The sequence below is a fragment of the Rhagoletis pomonella genome, unplaced genomic scaffold, assembly GCF_013731165.1.
Source record: "Rhagoletis pomonella isolate Grant_MI unplaced genomic scaffold, Rhpom_1.0 Rhpom_scaffold_00006, whole genome shotgun sequence".
Lineage (NCBI taxonomy): Eukaryota > Metazoa > Arthropoda > Insecta > Diptera > Tephritidae > Rhagoletis > Rhagoletis pomonella.
In genome coordinates, this window is record NW_023458560.1 from 44,959,297 (window position 1) to 44,976,640 (window position 17,344).

The 17,344-nt window shown below is 38.5% G+C and overlaps 2 protein-coding genes across 2 annotated transcripts in view; both read right to left on the reverse strand.

Annotated features, from left to right (window-relative positions):
* Window positions 1–2,629: 2,629 nt before the first annotated feature.
* Window positions 2,630–5,389, reverse strand: LOC118740790. Its single transcript, XM_036472478.1, has 4 exons — window positions 4,670–5,389; window positions 4,283–4,491; window positions 3,232–3,803; window positions 2,630–3,152 (listed from the first exon to the last, which is right to left on the reverse strand). The coding sequence occupies exons 1-4, from the start codon at window positions 5,302–5,304 to the stop codon at window positions 2,790–2,792; spliced, it is 1,779 nt and encodes a 592-aa protein (XP_036328371.1). The 5' UTR covers window positions 5,305–5,389; the 3' UTR covers window positions 2,630–2,789.
* Window positions 5,390–5,506: 117 nt separating this feature from the next.
* Window positions 5,507–17,344, reverse strand: part of LOC118740788 (laminin subunit beta-1-like) — a 31,099-nt gene continuing 19,261 nt past the window's right edge. The window contains exons 2-3 of the mRNA XM_036472475.1: window positions 11,857–11,917; window positions 5,507–11,792 (exon numbers count right to left, since the gene is read on the reverse strand). Of these exons, the coding sequence (XP_036328368.1) occupies window positions 5,815–11,253 (5,439 nt within the window). The 5' untranslated portion in view covers window positions 11,254–11,792; window positions 11,857–11,917 and the 3' untranslated portion in view covers window positions 5,507–5,814. The remainder of the gene's footprint in view (window positions 11,793–11,856; window positions 11,918–17,344) is intronic.

Consider the following 17,344-nt stretch of genomic DNA (forward strand, 5'->3'; position numbering starts at 1 on the left):
ATATCCTCCATACCTCTGATTTTTTAGAGGCGATTTTTTATATAAGTATGTAACTCCTCTATCGATGTATGCAGATGTATTCAAAATCTGTAATCTGTCAAACTAAAATTTGCAGATGTTCATGAAAGGTATGAAGCCTTCGGCATAGCCGAAGACAGCGCTGCTCTTACTTGTTTATTATTAACCATGTAACAAGCCTTACATGGTAATAACTCCCGAAAGTGACACTTATGTACAGAGAGTTCTGTTACACTGATGGGTGGCAGTTCTGGGCCCGCTGTAAGACAGCATTAAAGGCCTTGGACTCTTTCAAAACTGGTGGAAAGATGCAAACTTTATGTAACCAATTAAACACGCATAACAGGGCCAATATTTTGTGTTTAAGAAAGTTATAAAATCCTTCTGCATTTTAGTCGAGCACGCAAAAAAAGTAAGTGGTAACCGTGGCTATGAGAGCAACGGCAAAAACGGTTCCTAATACTTAGTCAGATTTGTTACTCCTGAATTTAGCGAACCAAAAGCAAGAAATGTATCGATAGAATTTGGATACATAGTTCCAAACATAGCAACGCATTTGGAAGATTTTTAGAAAAAATACCCGTTGGGTTTCACAAATGATAAACTAATACCTGAAGGTATTTAGTACGCGTAAAGCTTTCCTAAAACTTGGTAAACACTTCCTACACCGACAGCGCCAAGACCGAAAATGAAGAAAATTTAACTGGAGCTAACTAGATAGATGAAAGGCAATTCCAGCTGTTTATTCTGTTTCAAAGCGACAGTCTTTCGCGAAAAGATCACGGTTGTCTTCAAGGCAGCGAACTGGCTGATGATTTGGCAAATTCCGATTATTTGAAGTTTCCAAGTGGATCCAAGCGGATTATAGGGACACACAACGGAAACTGTCAGGTAAATCGGGGTTGCCAAGAGTAAGGCTTGCGAGATCCATTGGTACCTGCCAGTGAAGGGCAAAATTATATTTACTAAATACTAAGTGCAAAAATATTCAGGTATTTATTTTGTACTAAATATCAAAGTACTATTTATTGAAGTATATTAGATGTTACTAAATACCGAGATGATAGTAAATATTTACTTATTTTCATAGCACTAAATAATAAGTATACAAGTATTTTATTTTTTACTTAGTATAAAAGTAAGGAAATTCGGGTGGACTAACTCGGGCCCCTGCCAAAAGCCCGGCCCGTGCCCATCTCTAGTTCAGAGCCATTTTGGACGACTTCAAGACTATTTTGGGACTGGTAAGGGAATATTTCGGGACCGTTTCAAGAACGCTTCACGATCATTTCGGGCCAAGCTAACGACTTTGTGAACCATTTCGGGTCCTATTCAGAACTATTTCAGGGCCATCTCAGGGCTTAGTTCTTCACCATTTGAGGCTATTTCAGGACTAGTTCGGGTTCATTTCGGGACTGGTTGAGGACTATTTCTAGTAAGGGGCCATTTCGGGACCTTTCCAAGACTGGTTCGAGATCCATTCGGGACAAGTGCACGATATTTTCAGAACCACTTCAGAGCTACTTTAGGATAATTTTGAGCCTAGTTCGGGATAATTTCAGGCTAGTTAGAAACTAGTCAAGAAATGATTCTGAAATTCTTTATAACTATTCTCGAAGTGCTCATGAAAAGTCGTGTATTGGTTCCAACAAAATGAAAAACACGAAATGAAATCAATGTTTAATTTCTTACTTAACCTATTTATGTATCAACACCTGAAATGCAAAAAGGCGTAACTAATTTTTTTTTTTTTGAATATCAATCAAAAAGTGAATTTTTAAATTTTGATTAGTGACGAGTTTTTGCATTTCAGATGACGGCATTCAGTATTTAGACTCGTGGTAACTGCGAATTGTGTTAATGAAATTACTTCTCAGGCAGGGCAGTGGAGCCCTGATTGGACCGATTACGGTAAGCAATCAATTGGGACGACGTATGGCCAAGATGTCCGGTTATTAATGCCCACTATCAAATAATTTGCATAACAAATAAAATTTCAATTTATTTTTCAACACTTTTATTGGCTCAATACATTAATATAAAAATTACACTTACATAGTTATTACAACAAAATCTTTAGTAGAGAATTCAATCTCAAATTGTTTTTCTTTAATGTTATTAAGGCACATATGTATTTGTTTCTTTGCTTAATAATTTCGAGATAATATTCGTTTTCTATTGGTTGCATATGTTTGTATGTGTGTGCATATGTATGTGTTTATGTATGTAAATTAACAGCAATTTCTACTAGAAACGCTTGATAGTCGTATTGCTAAAATTTTTCATATTGTTTGCTATTTCATAGAGTTGGCTTTAAATAAACTAAAACATACAGTTAAATATACTTTTTTTAAAATTTTAAACATAACATTTTCTTACAACAAACACGTTTAGCTTTCATTTATGATTTTTTACCTTCTTTAATTAAAATTAAAATTAATATTTTGTTCATCCAAACGGTTTACAGTACAAATTTCAGCCAGGGCTGCTTATTTATTAAAAAAACAACTTATCAAAAAATTTCATTTGCTTATTATGAATAAACAAAATATGAAAATAAAAATAGTTTCGTTAGTTAACAAAAAATGTTAACGAAAAAAATTTCGTTTCGTTGATTATCAAAAAGGAAATATCAATAGTTTTTTTGTTTCATTATTTAAGAAGAAAATTGTAAGCAAAATTTATGTAGGAGTACGTAGCATTATGGGATTTCTTTTTATTAAATAATTAACAAATAGTAAACAAAACGCTGTTAAGAAATTATGCGAAAACTAATTGAGCCGTAACATTAATATCGCTTCAGTGATATCATCACTCAAACCTGACCTATAGCCATTAATTATATATTTTAAAGTGGAGAACGCCCGCTCTACACTAACTTGCGTAGCGGGAGTTGCATGAATAATTTTGTATAGCTGGTACAAGGTACTGTGAGTAAATTTTTTTGACTCCCAATAGTCTGCTAAATTGGCCTTCAAATCGCAATTTTCATTGAATGCTTCTATGATTGAAAATGCCTCTGTGGTATTTTCGCTTCTTGGTTCGTATTGGGAGATTTGGTTTAGTAGTGTGCCAAGCAAATTGTCACTGTCTTCATTTACTTCACTACTTGAATTAGCAGCAGGCTCTTGCGTCTGCAAAAAGATGTCAGAATACTTGCAATTGTATCTTTATATTTCAAATCATAGAGATCAAACATATATATGTACATACATTGTTGTCATTTCCATGAATTTTTAAGTAGAGAGCCTTCAAATGCGCTACTGCAACTGATTTTAAAGGTGCGAATTCTGGACTGTGGAGTAACCGTCTCAGTCGCGGATCAAGATAGATTGCTGCCGCCACGGTTGGGTTTTGGAGCAAGTTATCTTTCCTCTGGTTTAAAGACTGCAACAAAAGTTTGGAAATGTGATATTTGTCCGCTTCTTTCTTTACAACAAGAATCATTTCCAAATAGGTTTTAATGAAGTCTCCAAATAGCAAATTTTTTTCTTGCAATTTTACGGACCAGTCAATATTGGCTTCTTTCATATTTTCTGAGATTAATGTGTCTAAGTTTCTCAACCGTTTAAGTAACTCATACGAGTAAGACCAACGAGTTGGACAATCAGCTGTGGGAGGCAATAAATTTTGTGACGATATGAGTCTGTGCATTGCTGGCGTACGCAGCTTTCGCACTACATTGCGGCATTCTCTAAAACAGTTTTTAATTTCTTCATTTTTAAAAACGTCGTTTACGCTTAGCTGTATGGTATGCGCGGCACATCGTATAACTACAATTGACTCTAAAAAAAAAATTATGTAATGTACACAATACTATTATTAATATAGCTGTTATAACACTAGCCTACAGTTTAAGAAAATTATTTGATTTATATACATATATATTTCATTTTATTTTATTGTATTTTATTTTGTTTTGTTTTGTTTTATTTGATTTTACTTAATTATTTTTTTTATTTTATTGTATTTTTACTATTATTTTATTTTACTTTTTTTAATTTAATTGTACTTTGTTTTTTTATATTATTATTATATATTTTACTACAATTATTATTTTTTCTTAATTATCTATATTTGGTTTTAATATTTTTTTATTTATTTTTTTTTTTATTAGGATTGATATTTTATTTTTTTAATTTAATTTGTTTGTTTGGTTTTTTTTTCTATTATTTTTTAATTTAATATTATTTCATTTTTATTCTTTTTTTATAGTACTGTAAACTAGTTTTATTGCTACTATTATTATTATTTAATTGCTTACGAAAATTTTGCGAAACACAAGTGTCGAATTCTAGATCTTCAAAAATGGTTTCGAAACTTTCAAAAAAGGCATCGTCGACATCTTCTGATGGATTTAGTAAAGGCATTTCTACTTCCTTACTTTCGTGTTGCAGGAGGTTTCCGCAGCTGACCATGTTGCTGCCGTTATCACTTGTGATACTGTACACTTGACTAATTGTGATATCATATCTATTGAAATTTATTAAGTTAAAGTAATAAGTAAATAAACTTTGAATGTTGAATTTTCAACAAAAGTTAGATAAGTAATTAAGTATGTATGTATGTACATTAATTTTAAAATTAGAAAACGCTAATGCTACAAAAAACGCTTTGCTATCTTTAATATCAAGTAATTATTGACACATACCTTTCTAGACTTTTCAAAATTAGTTCTTTTAGGTTTCTTGCGGTGTGTTTTTCACGAAAATTATTTACTGCCAACGTTTTTATGGTAATTTCTCCATTTAGTAAATATTGCGCATTTAAGCATACCACGTTACGAAAAAGCCGCTGGGCACTGTCAATTTTTATAGATATTATGCGATTTTTTAGTGTTGTTTTTAAATTGTTTACTTCAGTTGTATGTTTTTGCATTAAAATCTCCCCTATATTATTACGGGTCATTTTGTGCAAACTTAATTGTCGACATATTGGCGTAAATAACTTTTGAAAAGTGTTGGTATTAAAAAATCTTAAGGCTACACCGCATTCCGTAACGAAACCCGCGCAAATATCTTGCACGTCGTTTTCACTTAGCTCAAGCTCAATTTTAATTTTTTTTCTTGCTGGGTCGTCAGCATTTTCGCTTTGCTGTACTTGTTGCTGCTGCACTTGCTCGTCCTGAAGCCTTCCAAAGGCTTCCTTATGTCTTCTGATCAAATGGCTTTTGAAATTTCCCAAGTGATCGCTTGTTAATTTCGTTTGGCAAAATTTGCACACAAATAACCCCTCTCCAACTAAAAAGCACGATCGGACTAATTCGCCTACTTTTTTACGACCCATTATTCCCGCAATTGCTTCAAATAATAAAATTTGCCTGTTTATTAAATTTTATGTTTGCGGCAGAAAAATTTTCCTTTTTTGATATTTTTTTTGATAATGAACGAAACAAAATTTTTTGTTGACATATTTTTCTGATAATTAACAAAACGAATTTTTTTGATAAACACATAATGTTAACATTATCGATGTAAAAAACCAAAACGATTTTGAATTTTCGTTTATTGATAAAATTAACGTTAATGTGCAGCCCTGATTTCAGCATGTTACAAATAGAACAGGAAGAAGATAAAAACAATTACAATTAAAATTTTGTTTTGTCGAGCCGCAGCTGATATACTGAGCACTTAACACTGGCACTGGCTTTGGAGTGAACATTTTTGGTTTGTGCTTTTCAAAGGGCTTTAATAGGCATTTGGCCTTATTGCAGTTATCAAAGGCTATTGTTTAAGTATAAATGCTAAGTTGCAACATTACTGCTTTTGCTACCAACTAACTGCACGCTCGCTCACCTTAGCCCGTACATTGTCGATAGCGATCGGCGTGCTCCTGTATCTTTTGCAGCGACAAAGTCAGCTCTTCGTTTAAAGGCTTCAAATCGTCTTGCAGTTTTTGCAAAGTGCTATTGTTTTCAGCGTATATATCTTGCATCAGCTGCAGTTGGCCTAACTTATCGTTTGTGTCCACTGTCAGTTTGGAAGCGCGTTGCAACAGCTGCTTGGCACGTTCGCGTGCACTTTCCGATTTACGCGCGCGATCGCTAAGCGTTTGATTGACCAAATTGGTGGCGGAGTGCAATTGATTGGAGTATTCGCGCGCCTTGAGTGCGGCCTCCTTTACGGCATTTGCTTCCTTCTTGATTTCCTGTGCATCTAATTCGTTCTTCAGCAAATTCTTGTTTATGCGACTGGCTTGCTTGGCCAGATACTCCACTTGCTGTGCAGTGGCATTGGCAGGCGCCTCAGCATCACTCGTCTCTAAATCGATTTGATCCAAATCCTTGGCCGCTAGTTCAATATTGACATTAGCTTGTGATATGGCATCTTTGGCCTTCAGTTGCGAAGCATCTGCATCGTCCAGATTCTTCACCACCGAATTGGCAGTATCTAGTATTTCGTTTGCAGTTTTTTTGGTCGTATTCGCTTTTGCCTGCAGATTGTTGACGCGCGCAAGATCGCCACGCGTATTATAAATAATCAATTCAACGTTTTTGAGTGAAGAAACAGCGTCATTGATTTTGCCGCCCAGCATTTGTATCTCTTCGGGATCTAATTTGAGGTCGAGCTTGAGTGTTTGCTGTGCTAGGTCACGACTCTCCGTCGACAATGCAGTGTTGTTGTTAAGGAAGCTGCCGAGCTGTTCAATCATTGCCTCGCCCTTCTTAATTTTGTCATTGGTGCGGTTGAAGTAACGTTCGGCATCTTCGAAAGCGCTCTTGGCCTTGAGATAACCCTCGGAGGCATTGACTTTAGCCTGGAAGAGCGAACGTATAGTTTGATCGGCGGCGTCTTTCTTGTCTTTGATTATTTGCTCAGTGTCTTTGGCCACTTTGAGCGCCTTCTCGGTGCGTGTCAATGCACCTTGCTCGCAAGATAGCCCACCACAGGAGCCACAACCAGCACCGCCACACAACGAGTCGCATGGATCGCCGCTCTTGTCGCACACTTCGTTATTCAAACCGGGTATCAGAGCGGTAAGGGACGTCAGTTCACTGCGGTAGTCAGCAATGATGCCATCGTTGGCCGTGATCGTGTCGTGCTCATCCTTGATCTTGTTTTCCAGCGTTTCGACGCGCTTGCAGTTGCGCTCGGTGTTGGCAGCATAATCCTCGGCCTCATTCTTCACTGCAGACAGGTTGAGCACACGCTCAAAGGCGTTACGCGTCAAATTGAGTGCGCCTTCGATGTTGGACTCTTGCAGCTGTATGCCATTCTCTTTCAGCTCTTTTGATAATTTATTCACGAGCTCAGATTGATTACGCAAAGCTTCCAACTGCACAGTGGACAGACTCAACGAAGAATAAATGTTCTCCAAATTGTCTTCAGTGTCCACTAATTTGGTATGCGAAGCCTGCAGTTTCTCCTTCAGCTCAGCGCCTTCCTTATCCAACGCGTCGATGTCCTGCAAGCTAACGGTAGTGTTCTGCAGCAGATTGCGTATATTTTGCAGCTTCTTGTCCAAAGTACTAAATTCAGCCGTATATGCGCCGGTTGCGCCAATCAATTTGATATCCTTGGCGCGTTGTATGGCCTCGGCCGTGGCGTCTTCCAGTCCATACAGTATCAAATCCCAATTGTTGAAGCATTCGCCGCAAGGCGCACAATGTGGGAAGCGTCCTTGATAACCGCGCGCACATTCATTGCACTTGTAGCCGCCCATGCCTTCGTGGCACACGCACTGTCCCGTCTCGCGATCGCACTGGTAGTCAGCCGACACGTAGGGATCGCACTCGCAAGGCTGGCACTCCCTATTCGGATTGCCCCAGTATTTCGCTTGACATTGATTACACGCGCGTCCACCGAAGCCATCTTTGCACTCACACTGCCCGGTGTAACGGTTACATTGTTCGGACGATGAACCAATCGGGTCACATTCGCACGCCTCACAGCCTTCGCCTGAAGCGATCTTCCAATGATTGGCCGCACATTCATCGCAACGTATGCCATGCACATTGGGTAAGCATGGACACTGACCGGTGAACCGGTCGCAATGCGCAATGGTCTGGTTAGTGCCCAAGTAATCACAATAACATGGCACGCAATTTTGTTGCAGCGCATCGCCAAAGAAGCCATCGCGACAAAGCTCGCAATGATCACCGGTCGTATCGTACATACACTTCAAGCACTGGCCTGTGCGTCGTTCGCAATTCTCTGTGTCGTAGAGATCGATGTTGTTGCTGCAGCCGCATTTTTCGCACGCGCCACCTGGCGTCTCGGCATCACCGAAGTAATTGTCTGCGCACACCTCACAACGTGCACCATCGTAGCCCTTCTTGCAGTGACAGATCATATTGTTGTTGCGCGTATCCAATGAGCAGCCGTCGGCATGTGTATTACCGCTGGCCACAGTGTCGGGGCAGCGACAAGCGCGACACCCGATTTCACTACCCAAAAAGGGATTACCGTAGAAGCCTTCCAAGCAGCTGTCACACGCATATCCGCTGGTGAAGTCCAAACAGTTGATACATTGACCAGTGCGTGCGTCACATTGCTGCGCATGTCCATTACACTCGCACGCCTGACAATTGGGGAAGTTCCAATAGCCCGGCTGGCACTGATCGCACTCACGTCCGTATGTGTTAGGATGACAGGCGCACTGACCCGTGACCAGGTCACAGTTGTTGTCCTTCGAACCAATGCTGTTGCAGTCGCAAGCCTTACAGCCTTCCGGGCCGAAGCCATAAGTGCCTGGCGCGCACTGATCACACTGACGTCCCACCACATTCGATTTACATTGGCAGAAGCCACCACGTGGGTCACATTCCTTACTTAGCGCGCCTGTAGGGTTGCAGTTACACTGGCTGGCACCATCGTGTATTTCCGTGCTCGCATAGTCCGCTAACTCATTGCAACGTGGGTCCACGACGCTGCTGTAGCGTATGTCATAAAGCGACTGATTGCAGCCCATTTGTATGTATTCGCGGCGACGCAAGTCCGCAGCGGGCGAGCCCGAGAAGACCGAAGTCACTTCGATGCGTGGTATTAGCGTTAGTGAGTCGATCAGAATGGTAGCGGTGGGATTCTCTTCGTTGTGTCGTCGGCGTTCAAAATGTATCTTGAACTTGTATACCTTATTGGCTTCCAGGCAAACATTGCGCAGCGCCACTACCTGACGGTCACGTTCGGGCAAACTGAAGGGTATATGCGTCTCGTAAACACTCGAACCGGGTTGTACAGCCTGCGCGCAGACGCCCTCCGGGTCTACTTCGTCCAAACGCACAAGTGTTATGTAAGCATCCTCCCAGTCATCGCGCGAAGTGGTTTGGTAACGTATCACCACATCGTAGGGCATGGAGCTTGGTATGTCATCGACGGTTATGATGAATTCGGAATTTTCCGGCGCACGCGTGAATCCAACACCAGTGTAGTCGGGTGTGCGATCGGGCAGTGGTGGATATGGCACAACAGTGCAATTGCCGTTATTGCCGCGAGATATGCACACATCCGCGGTCTCTACATCGTGCACCACATAGAGCGGTGGTATGAAGTAGTTCTGTTTCGGCTGAGAGCAATTGCGACCAGTCATGTGCGTGCGACAGCGACACTGACCCGTTATAACGTCGCAGAAGTTGTCGTATGAGCCGCCAACATCGCAACCGCAGTGCGTGCAGCCATCCTCCGACTCAGAGAGACCATACGTTTGTGGCGCGCATTGATTGCAGTCCTTGCCGGTAACCAAGCGCTTGCACGTACACTCACCGGCGTACATGTTGCAGCCCGAATTGTCGATGGCGCCGAGCGTGTTGCACGTGCATTGTTCACAACCAGCTGGGTTTTCGGGTATCAGATTCCAGAATCCATCCTTGCACACATCGCAACGGCGTCCCTTCACATTCGACTTGCAGTGACAAGCGCCAGCCTCGATGCCATTTTCGGGATCGTTCACTGAATCGCAAATGCCTTCATCCACCGAACCGTTCAAATCGCAATTGCAAGGCTTGCACACCTCCGGGCTGCGTATGTCCTGCTCGGGATCGCGATAGAAGAAAGGCATACACTCCTCGCAGTGCTGACCCTGTGTATTGTGCATGCAATTGTCGCACACTCCGCCCGAAATGCGGCCGGATTGCTCGAAGACATTCTCATCGAAATGACAGCTCACAGCGTGATCGTTACAATCGCACTTCTTGCAGGCATTAGTCTGCTTGCCGAACGCCGGCTTCCAGGGCAGATCGTTGAAGAAGTCCTCGCAAGTCTCGCAATTCAAACCCTTGGTGTTGTGCGTACACTGGCAGCGTCCATGCACCATATCGTATTCCGGTGACTCAGTGCCGGCCAGTGGCAGGCATTGTGAGGCGTGGCCATAGCAAGAGCACGAGCCGCGCACGACCATATTGCTAATGCCATAGTAATATTTCTCCTCCATCTCCAGTCGATTATCCAACAAATTGTCACCCAATTTGTGCAACTTCGTAAAATTAATACGCAGATTGGTCATCTTCAGCATATTTTGTACATGCGTGGCATACGGATCGGAGACGTTAATGTTCGGCGGCAGCACACGAAAGATGACCTCACCGTTGCGCGAGGGCTCCATATTCGAATAACGCGACGTGCACATAACATCGGTGATATTGCGCAACACAGTCGGTACGCCGGGGAACGATTCGGCACAATCGTAAGCGAAGTAGCGATAGACATGCCAAGTTTGACCAAAATCAAATGAACGCTCAATCAACATGGCCGCCGGCCGAAATGTGGTGAACGAGATGATCAAATGGGTGAAGTGAAACTCCGCCTCCAGATCCAATTGTATGGTCACATTCTCCTTGCCATTCTCCGATTGCCACCAAGTGGGCAAATTCGTACCCGGTTTCGTTTTATAGATAATTTGTCCAATGCGATGATTCTTGTAGGGATCACTGCGCGTCTCCTCGCGCGTATCGCAAAGGAAACACTTTTTATCCTGCAAATGCGACAGTATACAGAATCGTTCTGGCGCATATATGCCGCACGTCGATGAGGCGGTCAAGCGATTCTCACGTCCGATGAGTAAATTACCCGTGGCTGGATAGCAGGAGGAGCGTTCGCATGGATGTGTTTTCTTGTACTCTCTGGGCGTATTTAATGGCCGATCGCGTAGTCCAGTGAGGCGTTGCGCCTGTGTCAGCAACGCACAGCTACTCAGCAGTACCAAGCAGCAAAAGGCGATAAGCTCGTTGATGTTTCTGTTATTGTTGCTCTTGTTGTAGAGGCGGCTAGCATAGGCGCTGCCGCGTTGTTGCGGCGACATTATTGGAGTGAAATTATGGCGGTGATTATGTTTGCTATGGCGGTGGTTGTGGTGGTGGTGGTTATGTAGCGTGTGTGTTTATGTGGACACCACAATCGGCGACGAAGATCGTCGAACAGTTCTATGCCTTTGTATAGTTTTATAGAAGATTTATTTTTTCCAATAATTCTTTAGTAGTGATTATATGTGAATGTGAGCTAAATGTGTGCCGGCGTGTTTGTGTGTGTCGTTGTAGTTTCTGCAATTTCCGGTTGCAACCAGGCGCGATTTAAAATCAGTACACAAGCTTTAGTTTTAGTGTGCTGTATTGTTGTTCTTCAGTGCTTTTCGTTGTTGAAGTTTTCTTTTTTAACTTATTCCATAAGATTACTAGCCTATTGTAATCTCAGAAAGGCGTAATTATGTGCGTATTAACTTCCTCTTGCATGTGTGAAAAAACTCTATCGCGGTGACCTCTTCTTCGTTCTTCGTTGCTGATTAAGAAATAATAGTTCTTCCTGCATTGCGTGTGTGCCAATGCATTATTGTTCAAACTCCACCTGCGGTAATGGGAGACAGTGGAGATTAGTATAGAAGAGTTAGATTAATATTTTTGTAATTTACCTGAATTGCTGTGAAGTTCGGTGGTGAATTTTTGGCAGTGCTTAAAGTTCCAGTGTAAGATCTGTAAGAGGTAAGCAAGTTTTAGATTTATTTCTTTGGATTAGATGAATATACACAAAAAATAGGGAATGAAAATATTGTGGATATCGGTGTTGTTGTTTTTTTCATAAATTTTTTGCGGTCGCTTTTCTAGTGTTTTTAGGGTCCGGGAGATTTTTTGTCTTCGGTTTAGTCGCTTTCTTTATATACAAACGCATTCGTCTGTCTTTATATTCGTCTTCGCAATCATCTTCATAATTCTTCTCGCAATTCGGACCTCCCCAATTTTATATGAGAATTTAACGGACACTCTAATGATATTTTCATTGAGTCTAGCAGAAATTTTGCATTTACAATTAGTAAGCATCTTCATAGAACACTAATATTTGCTTATTATTTATTTATAAGACAATATTACGTACGAACACAAGTATTTAATTTTAAAATTTACAAATTTTAGTTTTTTGCACTCTAGTTTACTTTAAATTATTTTATCTTGATTACTTAATTTTTTATGTTTTCGTAGCAGAGGGAAATGCTTTATGCACTGGCCGGGGGCGCTAGTCTCTATACTACCTTCCCCGAGTGTGGGACTCCCAGCGAAGAGTGTTGGGCTACCCACTAAAACCCCAACTCCCACCGCCCGCGCAAGAATCCCTCATCTGGCACCGCAATTATGCATGTCTTCAGGTGCAGGAGCGCGCTACTTGAGCCTCATCCGTCTTCTCGTTTGGAGCGGAGTACGAACTTCACGTATCTCGCAACTGCTTCCCACTTGTCTGCACTGGAGATCATTACCCCAATTACGTTGTTCGGGGTTATTTCTCCGTATCTTTCTTCCAACATTCTGCGCGAAGACAACAAGTGCTTGCAAGTGAAGAATGTATGGTTTACGTTATCTTCGACGTTTTCACAGTAGTGATAGAAGTGGTAGGTGGTAGGTGAGTCTACCCTGCCCATTCTATAAATATATTCTCGACAGTACTTACTTTATTTATTTTATTTATATTAAATGTTACTTTATTTCTATCTATTTATTTTCTTTATTTAATTTCTATGTTAATTTTTTATTTTTTATTTTATTTTATGTTTTATTATGTTATTTTGTTTTATTTTATTTCAGTTAATTTCATTTCATTTTGTTATTTTATTTATTTTTATTTAATTTAATTTAATTTAATTTATTTTAATTTAGTTTAATTTAATTTAATTTTTATATTTATTTTAATTTATTTACTATATTTTATTTTACTTTGTTTTATTTTATATAATTTTTTATTGTGAGGTGTTATTTATTTATTGTACTGTTCTGCTCATTGTTTTTCAAATTTTATTCAATAATTAAATTTTTTTATTGTTAATTTAATTTAATATTTTTGGTTTTTTATATCTTTTATTTAATTTAATTTAATTTGATTTCTGCTTGTTTAATTTTGGTGTTCTATTTTGTTTTATGTTTTTATTTAATTTAATTTTATTTTATTTCATTCTGTTGTATTTTATTTTATCTTGTTTTAATTTATATTATTTAATTTTGTATATAATTTACTCTACTTATCTTTGTAAAATTTTATTTTGCCTTGTTAAATTTTATTTTATTTATTTTTTATTGTTTTGTTTTTTGTTTTTTTTTTGTTGATTTATGTTTTTATTATTGTATACTTTTTTTGCTGTTCTGTTTTATATTTTTTCATTTATTTAATTTAGTTTTTTAAATTAATTTTATTTATAGTTTAATTTAATTTTTTTTATTTCAATTCCATTCAATTAAATTTTATTTTATTTCTTCGTCTTTTATTTTGGTGTTCTATTTTTTTTATATTATTATTTTTTACTCCATTTTATCATGTTGCGGTTTATGTAATTTAATTTAATTTATTTATAGTTTAATTTGATTTGTTTTTTTATTTCTATTCCATTCAATTAAATTTTATTTTATTTCTTCGTATTTTATTTTGGTATTCTATTTTTTTTTTATATTATTATTTTTTTACTCCATTATTTATGGAATTTAATTTAATTTTATACAATTTTATTAAAATTTGTATATAATTTCCTTCACATAAATTTATATAAGTTTAGTTTTTTTGTTTAATTTCATTGCCTTTCTATTTCTTGTTTTTTTTTTTTTTATTTTGCCAAATTTAACTTTCGCTATTGTGTTATATTTCATTTTTAACCGACTTCAAAAAAGAAGGAGGTGATCATACCGCATAACTTTGGACCACGTTAACTGATTTCTACATTTTTGAAAGGAAAGGTGGTACCTCCGAGGTAGTTCCATGCTAATTTGATTTAGATCCGATCATTTGATCATGAAGAAATTAGCGGTATTCTTAAATTTGTATATGAGAATTGAAGTCGGTTTTGTCTTTTGCTTAAAAATTACTTGTTTTATTTTGTCTTCCGATTTTTACACGTTATATTTTTATAAAAATATTGTTTTAAATAACGGTACTTTTTATTTTGTTTACACAATTTTAAAATTTGTTTCACTCTCCAGGAGCTTACTACTTCAATATTGGTAGCATATTTTCCACATTTTACTTAAAAAAGTTTCTGTTTTTTCCAAAACAACATTTTCCTTCACCTCGCTGCACTCGTAACCCAATTTTCATTACAAAACGCGTTTTTTCTTCAAACTATCTTCCTGTCACACTTACACACACTACACTTCTCCTCTTATCTCTTAAGTTTATTGTTGTAATCCACAATGTTTGTTTAAAAAGGGCATAAACCGTTTATTAATATTCTAAAAAATCTTTTTGGCCGAACCGAGCCCGACAAGTAACGCGGTCAGACTAAAGTTATAAAATGGACACTTTGTTTGAATGCGCAAACACGAGAAACATATGGAATTGAAGAAAAAAACGCATACATATGAATAACAACAATTTTTTGCAGGGGGACTAGGTTAAATACTGGTACAGGATCACGCTACCTTGTATCCAACACTAGTAACCAAAATGGTCCAAATCGCATTAACATTGCGATGTCATTGAACCTGACCACCTCTGGTCCAACGCTGCATAACATGGGACCACTTCTAGTCCACCACTGCATAACATGGGACCACCTAGATAACTACTCCTTTTGGAGCATGGCACATTCGGCAACCGAATCATGTTGCCGATGGGGCATGAAGAGGTGGTTCTCAACACACATAACATTTTTTTACGTTTGAAGTGGTCTAGGTCAGCATAACAAGTTACTATTATGCAACCTGGTCCTTTTGCACTTACTTTAAAACCACGACCCACTGGACCACCTGGTCCTCAAATTTTTGCAGGGATCACATTCACACATACATACATATATACATATATGCTGCCTCTTGGTGATAAAACAAAGCATTAAATAATGTTCAGAAGTTATGCCCATTTCTTATAGTTGACAATTTTTAGCAACAAACAAATAAGCAACATGAACTTTTTGGCATTGATTATAATTTTTTTTTTTTGCTGAAAAATAGTTGGTACTAAAATGCGATTTGAGATGCTTAGAATCGCGAGGGAGAGCTTTAGTTGGTCACATTTTACAAAGAAAACCAATTAAATATACCTAAAATTGCAATAACTTTCATTGGCGCTTACGCATTTAGCAAGAATTGAAACTTGCAATTTAAGCACTCTTGATTGTGTTGAAAGAATTAATACTTTTTGCAGAAATTTTCCATCCTAAGCATCCGAAAGCTTTCCCTGAAAAAGCTTTCGATAAAAATAACCTTTCTTATAGCGAAGTGCCAGTGTGAGGCACAATGAACTTTTATCCTTTCTCTGTCAATGTAAAATTTACAGAAAGCTTAGGAAAAGGGTGCATCCATTGTTTCAGTGGGCAAGCAAGGTTTAATATTTGAGTGGATTTTGTTCATCTTTGTCTTTGGAAGAGGTTTTAGTTGCCTAAATAATTTCCAGTTCTAACTTGACATAAGTTTTTTTTTGGTACACCACAGATTACTCATAGTAAAATATACATAACCGAGAATCATGAGCAGAAAATGACGGGTACAACCTAAATAGTTTATAAACGCGGTAGAGGAGTCTTTCATATCGAGCCCTAACCTCTAGAAAGATGTAAGCGAAATTTAAAAAATTTATTTTTTATTTTTTGAAGTAGAAATGCATCTAGATGCTGTAGGAACATCTAATGGCTCTTACAACAAACAAACTTTAACCATTGTTGTCATTCTAATCCAGTTCCTGGATGAGAACGATATTCGTTTTTTAAAGTCTCTAAGTCTATGGCTGGTTTACGCATGAGAAATTACTCTTCGGTTTACTCTATTAACCCACAAAACTTCTCAAGTACTCAGTGATAGGTGTTAAACCCGGCTAAAATTAAGTAGTCGTTCAGAGACTCCACCAGTGGTGGTGAAAATCTCTTGCGTAGCCTTTACACTTTAACATACGATAGTGACCTGCAATCTGGGAGTCCTACCACCTTCTTAGAAATCTAGGATCCGTCTCCGCATTTAGCGAGAGATGGCACCCACCACAAGATTGCTAATTTATACAGTACACTTTTTAAATTATGGTTTTACGTTAGTCCAAGGCTATGACTGGTGGCTGGCTGTGCGAAATGACGTTTTTAGTAGCCCCGTTTGTTCTTCTACGAAAACATGCGCGGAACAAAGATTTCAATTGCAAAAATTTCTACCTAAATTATGTGCGCATTAGATACATTTTTCTAACACCTATGTCCAAATACGACGGTCCGAGAACTCTCAGCATTAAGTTTGGATCCATCAGTGTACCAAACTTGTAGTCGCTGAGTGATCGTTTTGATTATAATTTTGCAAGCGTTCCTTTCAGAAATTATATCCTTGTAAGCTTAATAAACGATAATTTTGGTGGAAATACGTCTATGAATTTTCTGACGGGATTCTTTACGAATAGTTTGATAACACTCAGATGTTCGCTGAAGTTTCTACTTTTCATGGAACTTGAATTCGGTGGTCCCAGGGTACTCCAAAAAGCCACTTTTTTAATGAGTATGGCTAGAAGTGGTATTCCCGTGATGATTCCAAGCCTCCGTTGAACAAATGTAATTTCAGCACCACTTTCACCGGCCTAGAGTTATTCTTAAAGAAATTGCCTAAATCGGAAGTGCCTGCAAACAGCTCGCTTAGTCAGAGTGTCTCTATTTCACTAAAAAGGAGGGAAATATTCTCAGCTATGGAACTACATTCCTTTGGGGGAGAAACTGCTAGGTAACTGATGTGTGAACCAGGGAATGGCATTGGTTGATCGTCAACTGTTCATACTCATTCAATACCGCTGCTTTGTATGACTGAGCAGCGGCGTTGGCTTAGTAGTATCGATACCTAAACGAGATTAGAGGATGACTGAACACGAGCGCATTGCGTGCTGTCTTGCAAATACAGCCACCACAAGTGAACGATGCTTATAACTGCTCATACTGATATTGACTTCGGCAAATCTGTACTCTG